The sequence below is a fragment of the Thamnophis sirtalis genome, unplaced genomic scaffold, assembly GCF_051295495.1.
Source record: "Thamnophis sirtalis isolate CommonGarterSnake01/CBP01778 unplaced genomic scaffold, rThaSir2_p1.2 scaffold_6, whole genome shotgun sequence".
NCBI lineage: Eukaryota > Metazoa > Chordata > Lepidosauria > Squamata > Natricidae > Thamnophis > Thamnophis sirtalis.
Genome location: NW_028261386.1, coordinates 25,255,179 through 25,269,679, shown reverse-complemented (window position 1 = coordinate 25,269,679; position 14,501 = coordinate 25,255,179). Strand labels below are relative to the sequence as shown.

Sequence of the window (14,501 nt, the reverse complement as noted above, 5' to 3'; positions counted from 1 at the left end):
TTAGTTGCCGTATATAAGGACAGGTTCAAATCTCAGTTGGGCATGACCCCCATGATCAAATTGTTCTCTTGTTTGTAATTATTCATCTGTAAAATGGAAATAGCAATCAAAATGTCACAATTTGTTGGGATGGCTAGTGGATGTATTTTAGTCTCAGAGATTCACACAAGGTTCATCAATGACTAACTAGTAACTAAAAGAAACTCCATTTGGTAAAGCTGAGTCTCAGAGGATATGAACTAACAACAAAGGCATGCTATATGTTTGTAGGTTAAGTTTAGAGTTAGATTGCCCTGGATGTGCCTTCTCTGGTTCCCTCGAGATCTGCATGAAGCAACTCCAGAGGTGATCACCTCGATAGCTGAATTGCACATCCAGTTATGAGGCCACTGCAGTGGTGGGATTCAGCCAGTTCGCACCTATTCGGGAAAACTGGTTGTTAACTTTCTAAGCAGTTCGGAGAACTGGTTGTTGGAAGAAATCTTATTTTGTTTTTTCCACTTTACAGGCTAATCGTGTATGGAAGGCAGGAAGGAAATATTCTGGCGTTGTTTCTAGTCTAATCTTTATTTCCCTGCTTACAGAAACTGCCCCTCCAATTAACCTTATTACATTGTAACCACTAAGGCGAAGCGCCCATCAACTGAGTGATGTTGAGTTGGCCACGCCCACATGACCACTGAGCCAGCTGGTCATTAGGGCAGAGAACCAGTTGTTAAATTATTTGAATCCCAACACTGGGCCACTGCCATACCCCATAGAAATTTTACTTATAATTGTGTGAACTATGCATATGTCTTCACTTCTTTTGTGTCATGTTCTCCTCAAAAGTTAAATAATAATGTTTGTGGTGAAACACAGACAATTACTTTTTTATTTTTGCTTACTTACAAATTCTAATCCATATATTCACTATTACTTTGAAAAAGTTTGTTCATTACTTTAAACATATTGGCAAACCACTCCACAACAATACTACATACTGAAAAGTTCCATACAAATTAATTAGAAGAAAATTATTTTTATCTTAGTAAATTAGCCTATACAGTTGCGGCTTGTTATTCACTGTTTTTAATATTTGCAGATTGTGCTTTACTTTTTAAAATATGTTTTAATATGTTTTGATATTGCATTCTGCTTTTATATTGTTTTACAATTGTTGTTAGGCTGCCCAAAGTAACGCATTTAAGATGGGCCACTACATAAATCAAAATAAATAAAATTTCAATTATACACAGGCATTCCATCCATCTTTTTCATTCATTTGCAAAACAACAAACTTGTGACCTCATCAAGAAAGCTTTTCTTTCTTTCTTTTTTCTTTCTTTCTTTCCTTTTTCCTTTTTGCAGTCTCCAGGCACCATGGTCTTGAAAAGCACCATTCACAGAGCAGCGCTGGTCTAAAAACCATCGTGAAACTTTTGTGGGAAGGTGGAGTGCTGAAAAATTAACTGTCTTACTCCTTCCTTTGCCATGTTTATAGCTGTCTTGGCAGATGAACTTCAGACTGCTGCCACAGCCGCAAACTCCATGTCCTGCCAACTGTACATTACTGGCCTTGGAAGGGCTCCAGTCCTGGGAAACCATTCTAAAAGAATTTGCTTGATACTTTTAAATAACAGCAGCCTAGCATGCAAAGCAGAGGCAGAGGAGCAGGCCTGGATTGCTGTATAAGCATGCAGCCAGGGTTGATTTAGAAGGCTTCCTCTGTTTCCTCCAGGTCCTCCCTCTATTCTAAGGGAGAGAAACAATTGAGATGCTTGGTATGGAGGGAAAGGGCTGGCTTCTTGCATCTTCAAAAGAAACAGGGCAGAGAAATCTGTCAATAGGAGGAACTGCCCCTGATGAAACACTTGGCAAAAAGAGGCTTAACTGTGGATTGTTTCCATTCACTGTAGCTTCCACCTGCTGCTTCATACCTTTCCTTTCCTTTAGACCATGCCAATTAGTGTTCTCTCAGCCACTGAGAATCCCGATTATGGAATTTGGAGGGTATTTATTTGATGTTTTGAGATTTAAAACTTCCTCTCTTCATCTTGTCACAGTTTCTGGGACAGAGATGGACAGCATATTGATATTTTAGGGTTGTACTTAATATTTTGTGGAGCTGCTCAGGAGCTGCAGTTGGTGATAATGCAAAGTGAGTTGGGTTAGGTTTTCCTGGGTGGCTTCTTTTGTTTTGGGACAGAGTTGAGGTTGGTCAGTTTCTTAAATTATATTAAATCCATTTCCAGCCTTTTATGTTACTTCTCTTAAAATGTCAGGAAATCATTTCACCAATTTTCAATTTAAAAAAATTGCATAGAAAGGAGAAAAAGAGGTAAGGAAGAATGGGAGGATCAACTACAGATTGATTTAATAGCACCAGTTCAGCTTTAGAATCTCCTATGTAGGAGTTTGTTAGTAGTTTGTTTTGGGGGCCAAGATGCCCAGCAAACCAATTTGCTTTGCACTATCATCACTGTAGAAGGGGCACTAAAACACCTCAATTCCAAGCTATGAAGCAAGGTAGCTGATAGCTAACAGTTCTACAAATGAGTAGAGGACATTATAATTCATTAGGTGGTTTCACAAAACTTCCCCTAGCAACAGCAACCACTTTCCAACATCCTCTGACATTCATTATTATACCTGAATGTAATGTCGCATTTCTATGTATATCCATGGCAAAGTCACATCTGTTTATTTCTAAGGCCTTTTTTAAAACGGCCTTTTTTATAAGATTCTAGTTTTTCCTAATGTGGAAACCAACATAGAAAAAGATAGGGTAGCAGAAATCAGCAGTCTTAAGCAGGGTTTCCTATAATTGCTTTTGTTATGGCTCCTGTTTTCTGCTTCTTAGCCACTCCCCACCCCCAACTGCTTACCTTTATCATTGTGCCCTTCTGCTCCCTATTGAATAAACAATTCTTCTTGCAGAAGACAGCAGCTATAGAGTGCTGAGCTCGGATTTCTCCTACATCTCCAGCAGAATCAGGGTTCAGTGAGAATAACAACCTTGTGGTATTTAAGCCAAAAATCTATCTAGTCCAGCATCCTGTTTCCACCAGTAGACTTTAAAGCAGTCTCTCCTTTTACTTGACCTCAAAAGTTGGTACCCGGAAAGGTGGATGTTCTTAAACAGAAAGCTCACTTCCCATCCTGTATAGCAACCTTCTGCTCCATTAATCCACAGTATCATTTCACTTTCCTCACCTTACAATTTTAAGAGAAAGGCTTTGCTTATTTCTTAGGGAAAGGGCACTCAAATCAGTTGGGGAACTAACAATGGAATCCACTTCCTGAAACTACTTAATTTTTATGCATTCTAGTTCAAAATATAGACACACATTGTATTTGTAGAGTCAAAAAGGGTAGAGATCACTAACAATCAGGAATGGAAATCGAATGGACAAATCTGCATTCATCGATTCTTTGTTGGGAATAATAGAAAATATTTTGGAGTGAAGACACCAACATGATTAACACTCAATCCCAAATGCTGAAAGTCCAGATAGCATTTTTTGACGGATACTTATGTTCTTAGCCACTTTTCAGCCATCATCTCATGCTCAAAAAGTTAGAAATAAATATAGTGTAAATGTGATGAGGTTCCTCCCTCCTTTCCCCAAACAACGCAGTCAGCAGAAGCAGATAAGCTGCCAAAAGAGAGCAAAGCTCAAGGAAACACACACTGAAGTAGCAATTGGCCTAGTTAATGTTCAGCCATGCTATGCCATGCCAAGGAGACTAATGACTGCTGAAAGTGCCCATAAGCCAGAAATTCTTAAGCCCTTACCTCCTTGAAAAATCCCTTCAGTTTCTGCATGAAATCTGATGAAGCACATCGCTGAATGAATGTTTCTGGAAAAAATCCCTTTCTCTCCAACGGTGTAAAGCAGTGGCAGCCTTGGTAACTTGAAAGTGTGTGGACTTAAACTCCCAGAATTCCCCAGCTAACCGGATGTGAAGTCCACATATCTTCAAGTTGTCAATGTTGAGAAACACTGGTACAGTATATAGCAGGGGTGTCAAACTCGATTTTATTGAGGGCCGCATTAGGGTTGTGTTTGACCTCAGGGGGCAGGATGGGTGTGGCTGGGGTGGATGTGGCCAGCTCAATGCCACTCGTGTCGTGGGCACCTATGGTGGCCCAATCGGTCTGCCAGCGAAAATGCACTCCCGAGCTCAATTTTTAGCTGTGACGGCCTCCTGGACTTCTCTGCCAGCAAAAACAGAGCTCGGGAGGGTCGCGGGTGGCCCGCCTGAGTTCCGTTTTCACTGGCAGAGGCACCATGGGCCGGTTCTTCGCTATTTCCAGGGCAATCCCGCAGGCCAGATCTAAGCACCCTGTGGGCCAGATCAGGCCTCCAGGCCTTGAGTTTGACACCCCTGGTATATAGCATATGGGTTCTGCAATAACTTTCCTAAAGCATCATAAAGCCACAGAGGCCAATGACACTAACTTCTCCTCTTATAGTATAACCTTACTTACATGCCTCCAGAAACCTCCCCCTGCCCTCACCAACACTCACCAAAAGACACAGGCAAAAGTATCAATTTACAATTAAATACATGTGGAATTATTATTTACTTTTCAAAACCAGCATCATGAATTTGAGCAGAAGAATTTGGATGGGATTCATAGGAATTCCTTGCCTTTTTAAAGCTATCCTCTGCCACTCAGGGTGGTCTGTCTGAATACTTTTGAAAAATCCAAGCAGCTGTAAAAAGCGCTTCCTTCAATCCTGTCCAGAATGTTCCATTAACTTAGCCTTACTATCATCCTGCATGAACACAGCTGAGAATTACAGGAACAAAGACAAAATCACTTTGCTAAACCATAAGAAACTTTGAGACACTTTGAGATCATATTTTTTAAAGAATTGCATACACTGAAGTTTCTGAAACTTGGAATAGTTAATTTCCTTATAGCAACAGAGTTGAAATCTCTTGTGAGTTGGAATTATATATTTTTCCCAGAGATATGTGGCTGCCTATTTAGAATCCGGACAATTGCCTTATCACATTCAAAATTGCCTACTCCCAAATGGAAACAGATATTTGAGATCTCATACAGAGATATTTTACTTTCTCTTGGCACCTAACAACAATTTAATTTTAAAATGTTAACATTGAAATAATGCCCTTCCAAAATTAGATATCTAGTGGAAAATGTTATATTTTCCATACAGATTCTTTTTTTAAAAAGCTAACTTTCTGAAACAGAAGGTGATAAATCCAGCTGATTGCAATCTCAATACACTTTCACAAGTATCATCAAGAACAGCTTTCTGTATTTATATTTAACTTGTAGCAAGAATAATATGATCGCTAACAGGGAAAGCAGCCATTTCATTTTCTGTTCCTACTGAGAGGCATGCATTATTGTTTGCCACAAAATAAACACAGTGTGTAAACTGTCTCCTAAGAGGCTTAAATGAAAGGTGTAAACATGAGAAAACATTAACATGTGAACATGCTTATTATGGGCTACATGGACTGCAGAGATCACAAATATCCTTGGCAAGAATGTTAGGACCTCCCTTTCCTCCCCCCCCCCCTTCTGGATGTAAAGAAAACTTGCTTGGGATGAAAAGCAGAGTCTTTTCTCCTTGGCAAGTTGACAGACTATGCGCCCTATGTTTTGTCTTTCAAATTAGCTACCAATGCTACAAAGCAAGCATTCAATTTAGAGAGAAACATGGAGTGCCTCTTTCTCTCATCTAAGCATGAAGGGATTTCAGAATAGACCTTGGCAGGGCCCCTATTTCTCATGCTCCCAGCTGCTAGCAATTTAGCTACAGTGAGAGAAATGAGAGAACTTCTCTCTTGAATTGTATGAGCACAGAAATTCAAACTGAAAATCTAGTTATTTCTACCCCCCCCCCAAATCTATTATTGGCTTCTGTTCTCCTAAAGTAGCATTTTAGCAATGTATAATTATGCCCAACAATATTTTACTTTGGAATGACTCAATGGATGGATTTTGTAGTATAAGATTTGGGTTCTACTGCATACTGTAATATATGGCTGATTACTTGTCTGATTATTTCAGCAACCTTTTTTTTTTGCAGCAAAGTTGCAATGCTGAATTTTCAGATGATGGGAGAAATGTTTTTTTCTCCCAGAAATTATTCAGACTTCCAGAAAGTAGTGAGGATTTATTCTCATCTCAGCATTTCTCACTGTGCCATTAATTGTAGCTCATTCTTTCAAGTAAGGGATAGGTTTAGTGCATTGGCAGCCAAATGGAAATCCACCGAAGTCATATACATATTTGCATTCACATACACACATTCACCTACATATTTAAGCAGATAAAGTTTTAAAATGCATGAAAGTAGAAAGACTGCATAAATGGATACTTTGGGCCAAGTACCCATAATACAATAGCAATAAGGATAGCAACAGCACTTAAGACATATATTGCCCCATAGTGCTTTACAGCACTCTCTGGGCGGTTTACAACATCAGCATATTGTGCCCCGAAATCTGGGTCCTCATTTTACTGACCTCGGAAGGATGGAAGGCTGAGTCAACCTTGAGCCTGTCAGGATCAAACTCCTGGCTGTGGCAGAATTAGCCTGCAATACTGCATTCTCACCACTGCGCCACCAGGGCTCTTGCAGCAAGGCCAGAAATATGATATACACATGATATCATTATGCACTTATGACCAGATATGAGGCATGGTAAATTGTCAGGTATATGTTGCCATCCCACCTCCTGCCCTAAAGATATAGCTTTAAGTAATACTCACAATTTTTTAAAAAAATGTTACTTTGAATGAAATTGAAGTAAAATAAAGGAATTGTTCATTTAAAAATTCAACAAAAAAAAGTTAATTATAACACTGTAGAAACGTTACAATCGGAAGCTCACACAATAATTTTCAGCATCCAGACTTGAATGAAAGGTAATTCAGGCATATTATTTCCTATACAAGAAACCTCCATTATATTGGATTAGACATATCCAGACAGCAACTGAAGAAAACAAGTATATTGTATAATGTTGCCTGATATGGTTAGCAGCTCTCTGAAGCAATTACAAATCCTCAAATAGCCATATCTGCCTCTTACCCCAATTTCCTTCCCTTAAAAGATTCTGGTGTCATCTAACTGCAAGCATTATAGAAACATGTATAATTTTGTAATTCCAATCCTAAAACTAAAATCCAAGTCTTTACCAAACAAAATGTTTTTGTAGTTTTTCAGACAGTAAGGTAAAGGTAAAGGTTCCCCTCACACATATGTGCTAGTGATTCCCGACTCTAGGGGGCGATGCTCATCTCCTTTTCAAACTGAAGAGACAGCGCTGTCCAAAGATATCTCCATGGTCATGTGGCCAACATGACTAAACACTGAAGGTGCATGGAACGCTGTTACCTTCCCACCAAAGGTGGTCCCTCTTTTTCTACTTGCATTTTTACATGTTTCGAACTGCTAGCTTGGCAGAAGTACATCAGACAGTACATCACATTAAAATAGGTATCTCAAAACCTTCTTTTCAGAAGTCTGTTTGCAGCATAAACAGAAATCTGCATTCTTTATCCTGAGTACTGGAATGAATATTAGTCAATGGCATAGAACTGGCCCTGTAACATTACTGGAATTCCTTGGCTAGTGATTCTTAAGAATTTTTTTGCATATAAAATTATTGTGCCTCTTTTTGCGATAAACAGATCTGATAAAGCAAAATTTTAATGGTTAATGACCAAGGATTTTCAGTCTACAGCTTGTAATGCCTGTTAATCAGCTGCTCTTATATTCCTAATAGAACTACAACTATGTTTTAGCTTGGCAAACAAAAGTAAAGTGACTGCAAGGATAGAGGAAGTATGAGTAGGAAGTGACAAGACAGCAAAATTGAATGTATCCTTGCTTTGCACACAGGCTCCTATTACAAATGGTCCCTGCCTCCGAAGCAGCTGGGAAGGCATAGGATCAGTGGAGAAATTGTTGAGCATTGACTCTAATGTACTAATTCTCCCCTGATGTCCCCAGCAATCACATACACACCGCCTATATAAGATACGTTGGGGAGCGAGGGGAATAGTACTGACTTTTCTTTGAAATAGTACATTTTAGTTCAATGAAGAAAACTGATTGTATGCACTGGCATCTCAGGCAAGAAATAAACATTGTGAGTGATATGGGGAAATCTGCTGCAAAAATGCACTGGGGATTGTTTTTGTAAAAAGCTTTGAAAGAGTATTACGAGTATCAGAACAGTAGGAAATACAATGAAGGTGCATAATGTTTCTCTGCTTGTCAATTTCTTGCTCAAATCCATATATCCCAAATGATTCCACATTAACTTTGCAGGATCCCAGAATTAGGATGTTATAAAGAGAAAATCAAGATGGAAAAGGAACAATGCAAACATTAAGTATCCATTTCTCCAGCCAGGTCTTCTGCTACATTTCAATCCTTCCCAAAGCTGTTTGCTAATTTACAGGAAAAAAATGCACAGTACATCCTTCACTAGATGGAGTTGCACATAATATGCAGCTTGTCTTTTGGTTCTACAGCTTAATGCCCCTCAAATGTATTGAACTTGTTTTGCTTTCTACTACCCTTAGCGAACGTCCAAAATTTGTTGTTCCATCTGTAAGGGTTAGGGATGGTGTTACTATTTGCAATTGTGTGTTATTATATTTGGGAAGTGATATTAACCTTGCAGTAACTTTAAAAAATAACTTTCGCTTCTTCCTTACAAGGTGCATAAAGTGAATGTTATTATCAGAACACAGCAGGGGTTTACCTGAAATCCCTTATTGAAAATCAGGTTGCCGTTGTGGAACGGTGAAGATCTTGTTTTCCCAGTTCATCCAGTGTGAACCAAGAAGATAATCTTATGCAAAACTTGAATTTTGATCAATTGGGCTTTAGCAGTGGATGACTGATAGGATTCTATTCTACCCTTGTGAACATTCTTCAAGTTCTCCTGCGCTTCCTCAAGAAGATCCCATCCCATAGTTTATATACCATTGCATTACAAATTCAAGAAACAAGGAACGAACGACAAAAAAAGACAAAATATTTTGCAGGTCTACCTTGTTCGAGTCTTTTCATCTGCTGAATCTGATCAACCGTTTTTTTTAGAATCTTGCATTTGTCTGGTTTAACACTCAGGCTGTCAATCTCTCCAATATTGGCTGAAAGCAGTTCTGCCAGCTCTTCTAAGTATTTGTTCTCTTGCTCCCTGCGTCGTTTCTCATTGCTGTTAGAGAAAATCAATTGACAGTTACTGAATTCTCCATAATCAAAACCTACATATGGTTTATTCAAAAACAATTCAAAAGCCAGACCAATAATAAATCAAATCAAATATTTGAGATCCTTGAATAGTTGGGAGCTTTTCTGAACACATCCTAAACACCTATAAACCCACTGAAATCCAGTCTGTTTCAACATTAAGACAAGTATGGATGTGAAGGGAGGGACCATTGAGGAGACAGATGACACAAGATGAAGAGTGGAGCTGTCTAAGCAGCGGTAAGAGCATTTATTAGGGCTTATCTTGTGGCGATAAGAGTGATGAAGTGATCTCATTTCTTCACTCTTAATGCATATACCGAAAGCCAGCTGGTGGCCTCATTTCAAGTGACTAGGTCTCTTTTGATAAGGAGGGGCAGGGGGAATCTTTATAGGGTCCCTATGCAGAATATTGCTGGCATTTGTTTGATAAAACCACTTGACTGTGCTTGAATTTGGACTCTAGATGTACAGATTCTATAGAAGTGCCTAAAACTTGTCCAAACTCAGTTATCTAGAGAAATTTTAAATAGGCCACTCCTATAGTACAAAGATCTTTATTGCTATTGACCCAGAAGATGTGAGGATCTGGTTGAGGAGGAATCCAGTTCTGACTCAACCCTAGAAAGAAAAAAGTAACTTTGGGTTTTTAGTTTCTCACTCCACAATCTAGACAGGCATCATCTTTGATCCTGTGCATTTTTCCAGAATCTTTAGGCTTGGAGTTCTCCTAAACTTATGACCGCTATTTGGTTGGGGGGGGGGAGGCTTTGCACAGAAGCGTCTCATGTTCCAATTGCACCTATTGCTAGACTAGCAATACATGCTGACCATCACTCATCATAGTCACTTCCTATTTGGATGATGACGACAACATGCTGTGCAAGGCCCCCCCCCCTTGAAGAGCATCCAGAAATTACAACTGGTCCAGAATGCAGCGGTGTGCAAAGTTTCAAGTATCCAATTTCTCAATATTATACCACTGCTGCACCAGCACCCTGGCTTCTTCCAGGTTTTTTTTCCTGGTGTGATTCCACATGGTAGTTTTCACCTTTTAAGACCTGAATGGCAGAGGCAGGTTATTTATAGGGTACTCTTCTCCCTGAAAATATTTGCCAACTGTGCCAGGTCCAAAAGGTTTTTAACAGGTGGCTCTTCCACCAAACATTGGATTAGTATGAGGACAGAGCCCAGCAAAGAGGATTGTTAATGTATTGAGAAATGTTGTTTTAGGGTGCCACAAATTGGTTTTTGGAAGTTCTTTTTTTATTTTTTTGTAATGTTCATGTTGTTATTAGTGTTCACCAACAAGAAAAATCAATGGGGAAGTCACCAGGAGATCATGATCATGTGACACCATCACTTAATGACCCAGGGATTCACAGTTAATGATGGAACTGCAGAATTACAGTCATTATGTGAACATGTGACAACACAATTTATGACCATATCTCTTAACAATAGCAATTCTGGTCCCAACGGCTATCATTACTTCAGGATTACCTATATATTTTAAATTTCTCATTGTATCATTTTACCAAATATTTTAATGCATTAACTTTTATGACATATGGTATTTTTGTGATTAACTATCAATGGTATTGCTTAGGTCAGCTCTTGAAATTGCTTTTTCAGAAATATAAAAGATTTATCTTATACAAAGAAATACATGAAGGAAGACTATTTTATTAACTGCTGATATAGGAAGGGGAAAGCCGAAAAGGTCATGGTAGGATGGAGTTGATGAGAACCTCAAAAAGAGAAACGTAAAGCAGAAAATGAAATCTGTACAGCATGGATATGGTAGAACTAAAGAAGGGCAGAAAGATAAGGATTGGTACAGTAGCTTCTGTTGATTTAAAATTAGGTTGAGTCATATTTCCTTTTCTTTCCTTTTACTGTAAGTCACACCTTTAATTTATTTTACTTGCAAGCTCTTACTCTCTTTCTGTACTTTGCTTACTCTGGAATAGTGTGACTGTATGCACCGTATGTATTTTTCTTTTGAACTGTCCTTCTGACTCTTTCCTTTTTACACATAACGTATCTGAAGTTCTGTTATTAAGGCAGAAAAATCCCCAATTTATTGAATTAAAAGGAGTCCAATGAGGGCAAAAAGCAATTGGTAAGTTGGTACTGGGGATAAAATGTGAGGGCAGCACGCCAACAAACAGAGTTAATAAACTAAAAGACAAAAATGAATTAAGAAAGATAATCTCTTTGCAACAGCAATCACTTCATAAGCAAAACTAAGATGTGGCCAACAGATCATGAAATCATGCAAAGGAAGAACAACTAACTCTTATTTAGTTTCAAAAAGCCAATTTTACAGTTTGCAATATTTCCCCCCTAAACTTAAAAAAATGAATAATGAACAATTGTAAGCTGCTTAACAAGTCCTTTCCCAAGATTTATGTTATTGGCCAGACTCCTATTTTTGCAATGCTCCAATTGTAATACCTTCACAGCTAGGAAAACAGAGCCTATCTCCCTTCCCTTTCAATTAGTGTCTCTATTATTTGTAAGAACTATGTGGTTCCTAGAATGTTGTCCTTGATCCTACTAGACGGTGCCGTAGCCACTGATATTGATAAATGTAATTATTCTTTTCAAGGTGTGTTTTTTCCAGAATTAAAACCTCATTTATTCCCAGAAACCAAAACCCAACAATACTAGGAGTATTCTCTCCAATCTTGGACTCCTGCTTTAACAATGTTCTATTAGTTCAATAATCTTTTCCTTCTTTCTTTTTCATGCTGTTCTTTGAAGACCATGGATGACCCAGATAAGCTGTTGAAAGCATATATTTTTAAATAGAACACTTACTTTCCCATACTCTGCTGAAAAATTATGCTAAACACTCGCACATATAAGCTTTAAATTGTGTGTGTGTGTGTCTGTGTGTAAATAAATAAATAAATAAATCTGGAAAAGGTAAAGGAGCATAGGTTGTGGAAGAAATGGGAAATATTACTTTGGGCCTTCTGGACATTTTTGTTCAGGTGAAATTAAGGAAAGGGGGGTGGGTGGGCAAGAAACCAGTAAAGCAACATATATGAATTCATTAAAATATTTAATTAACAACTCATTGCCGTTGTTGCTATGGTAATACAAGCTGCAACTGATGGAAAAAATAAAGGAATTGCTTTTACAAAAATGCCTATAAGAATAGTTTCAGTCAGCTATCACCATCAGTAACAATTAAAGTTATAGACTCCAGCACAGAAGAAAATGGTATAGTAGCAGGCTGAAATTAGTTCTGACAAACTGTTAAAAATCTCTGCCAATTAATCATACAAATTAATTAAAGGCTTTAATGAACGGAACTGGCATAAATATGCAAGTGAGTAAAAGAACAGTTTAATGAAAAGAGTACTCTCCTTTAGATGATACATGCAAACAGAACAGCAGGAGCCAACTTAGAAGGTGTGCTGAGAAGAAAGTAAAATAGGAAAAATATGTTTGCAAACTAAAGATTAACTTTTGCCGATTCCACAATGTAGTATTGGGGATGCTAAGTTAAATGAAGTCAGGGCTCAACCAGTTAAGACTCTTACTTGGAAAGGACTGAACAAAATTGGGCTTAAAGTAGTTTGTCCCAACATTGTCTTCAAACACAAAATCAAAATATGATTGGAATCATTTAAAAAATATAAAACTCTGGGGTTCTGTCTATCTATCTCCTGCCTGACTATCTCGTGGGATGTTGGGTTGAGATGAAGGGGAAAAGCGTTCCACATAAAAGACTGGCATTGGGATCAGTGAGGAAGGTCAGTTAAAATTCACTAATTGGACACCAGAGAACTGCATTATTACTTTATTGCTTGGAGACTATCAGAGGACTTAATTTAAGTAGCTGAATCTGTTTAATGTCTAATAGCCATCCAAGACATATCACATAATCCATTGCCTGCAGTTTATACGGCCACTGGGAGTCACAACTTAAGGATTTACACCAGGCATTTCTAAAACTAATACTTTTCCATTGAAGGATACAGAGGCATTTGCTCATCTTCCAAAGCTATATACACATTCTGCTAATAATTCCATTTATAGAGTAGGTTTTGTACAACAGGATCAGCAGGCACAAATCTAATAGCACAAAGAGCAAAATCTAGAATCAAGTGGGAGACTTCAAAAGCAACCCTGAATATGGGTCTAAGAAATTTCAGATATCTTATGATTAAGATCAGGAATAATATAAATTGTTTAAAGTTAGTTTAGCAAGGAGGAGCTAAGTTCAATTTAAAGATGTTATCAATTTCCTACTCCTTTTTTCAAATATATTTTAGACTGTTTTTGTTAAAGATTTATACCATGTATGGGTTCTGAGAAGTCAGGGGAGGGAAGGTTGAGGGGGATTGGGGGGGAGGATGGGAGGGAGGGAAGTATAGTAGGCTTGATGATCTCAAAGTAATATGTTTGCACATGTATACTGTCTTCTCTTCTTTTTTCTTTAAAACTAAGATATGTTAGGTATATTGATATGGAAGTATAAATACCATTAACATAGAATGGAGTTTGCTCAGAAGCTGAAATACACCAAATGAATGAGAGGAAGAGCGGGAAGCAGAGGTGAGAAGAAAGATGGGAAGAGAGGGATAGGAATGAGAGTAAGGGGAGGAAGATGAGGAGAATAAGGAGGAGTGGAAAGAAGAGAGAGGAGAGGAGAAAGGAAGGGGAAGTAGAGTAGAGGGGAATGATGGATGGAAGAAAGGAGGTAGGGAGGGGAAGGAGAGAGGAAGAAAGTGGTGTATGGAGAGCAGAAGAGCCAACAATTGGTTCTATCTTTTTTAGTTCTTTTTTTTCCGGGAGTTGATGGCAGATGAACTGATGTAATTATTAATTAATACAATATGATACTGGCTATGTAATAGTATACATGTGATTATATGTTATGAAAATTGAAAATAAAAAAAGTATTTTTTTTTAAAACAACCCTGCTTCTGATATGAAACCTGTCATTCATTCACTACTAGAAAAAATGGCAAAGAAAGACTACAATTGGAATAAGGAACTGTTGAACTAGAATAATCAATCAAGAATCTGACACTATCCATTTAAATTTGATTACAAATAACTGTTTTCTATTCACTATAGTTATTAATTAACTTGTCAGGGTTAGGGTGGCTGGACTGTCTCTTAATTGCTGTGCCTGTTAATTGTTATTTTGCTTCGCAGAATTGTCACGAGTGCTACGTAATTTTATGTATGTATGTATTCGTTTATTTCTGTATTATTACATTTATACTAAACCAC

The 14,501-nt window shown here is 38.0% G+C and overlaps 1 protein-coding gene across 7 annotated transcripts in view; it reads right to left on the bottom strand.

The window, feature by feature from the left end:
- The window catches only part of NCOA1 (nuclear receptor coactivator 1), a 285,311-nt gene that overhangs the window by 79,810 nt on the left and 191,000 nt on the right, over positions 1 to 14,501 (bottom strand). For all 7 annotated transcript variants that reach the window (XM_087717449.1, XM_087717452.1, XM_087717446.1 and 4 more), the window contains one exon: positions 9,041 to 9,207. In XM_087717449.1, coding sequence (XP_087573575.1) covers positions 9,041 to 9,207 — 167 coding nt within the window. The remainder of the gene's footprint in view (positions 1 to 9,040; positions 9,208 to 14,501) is intronic.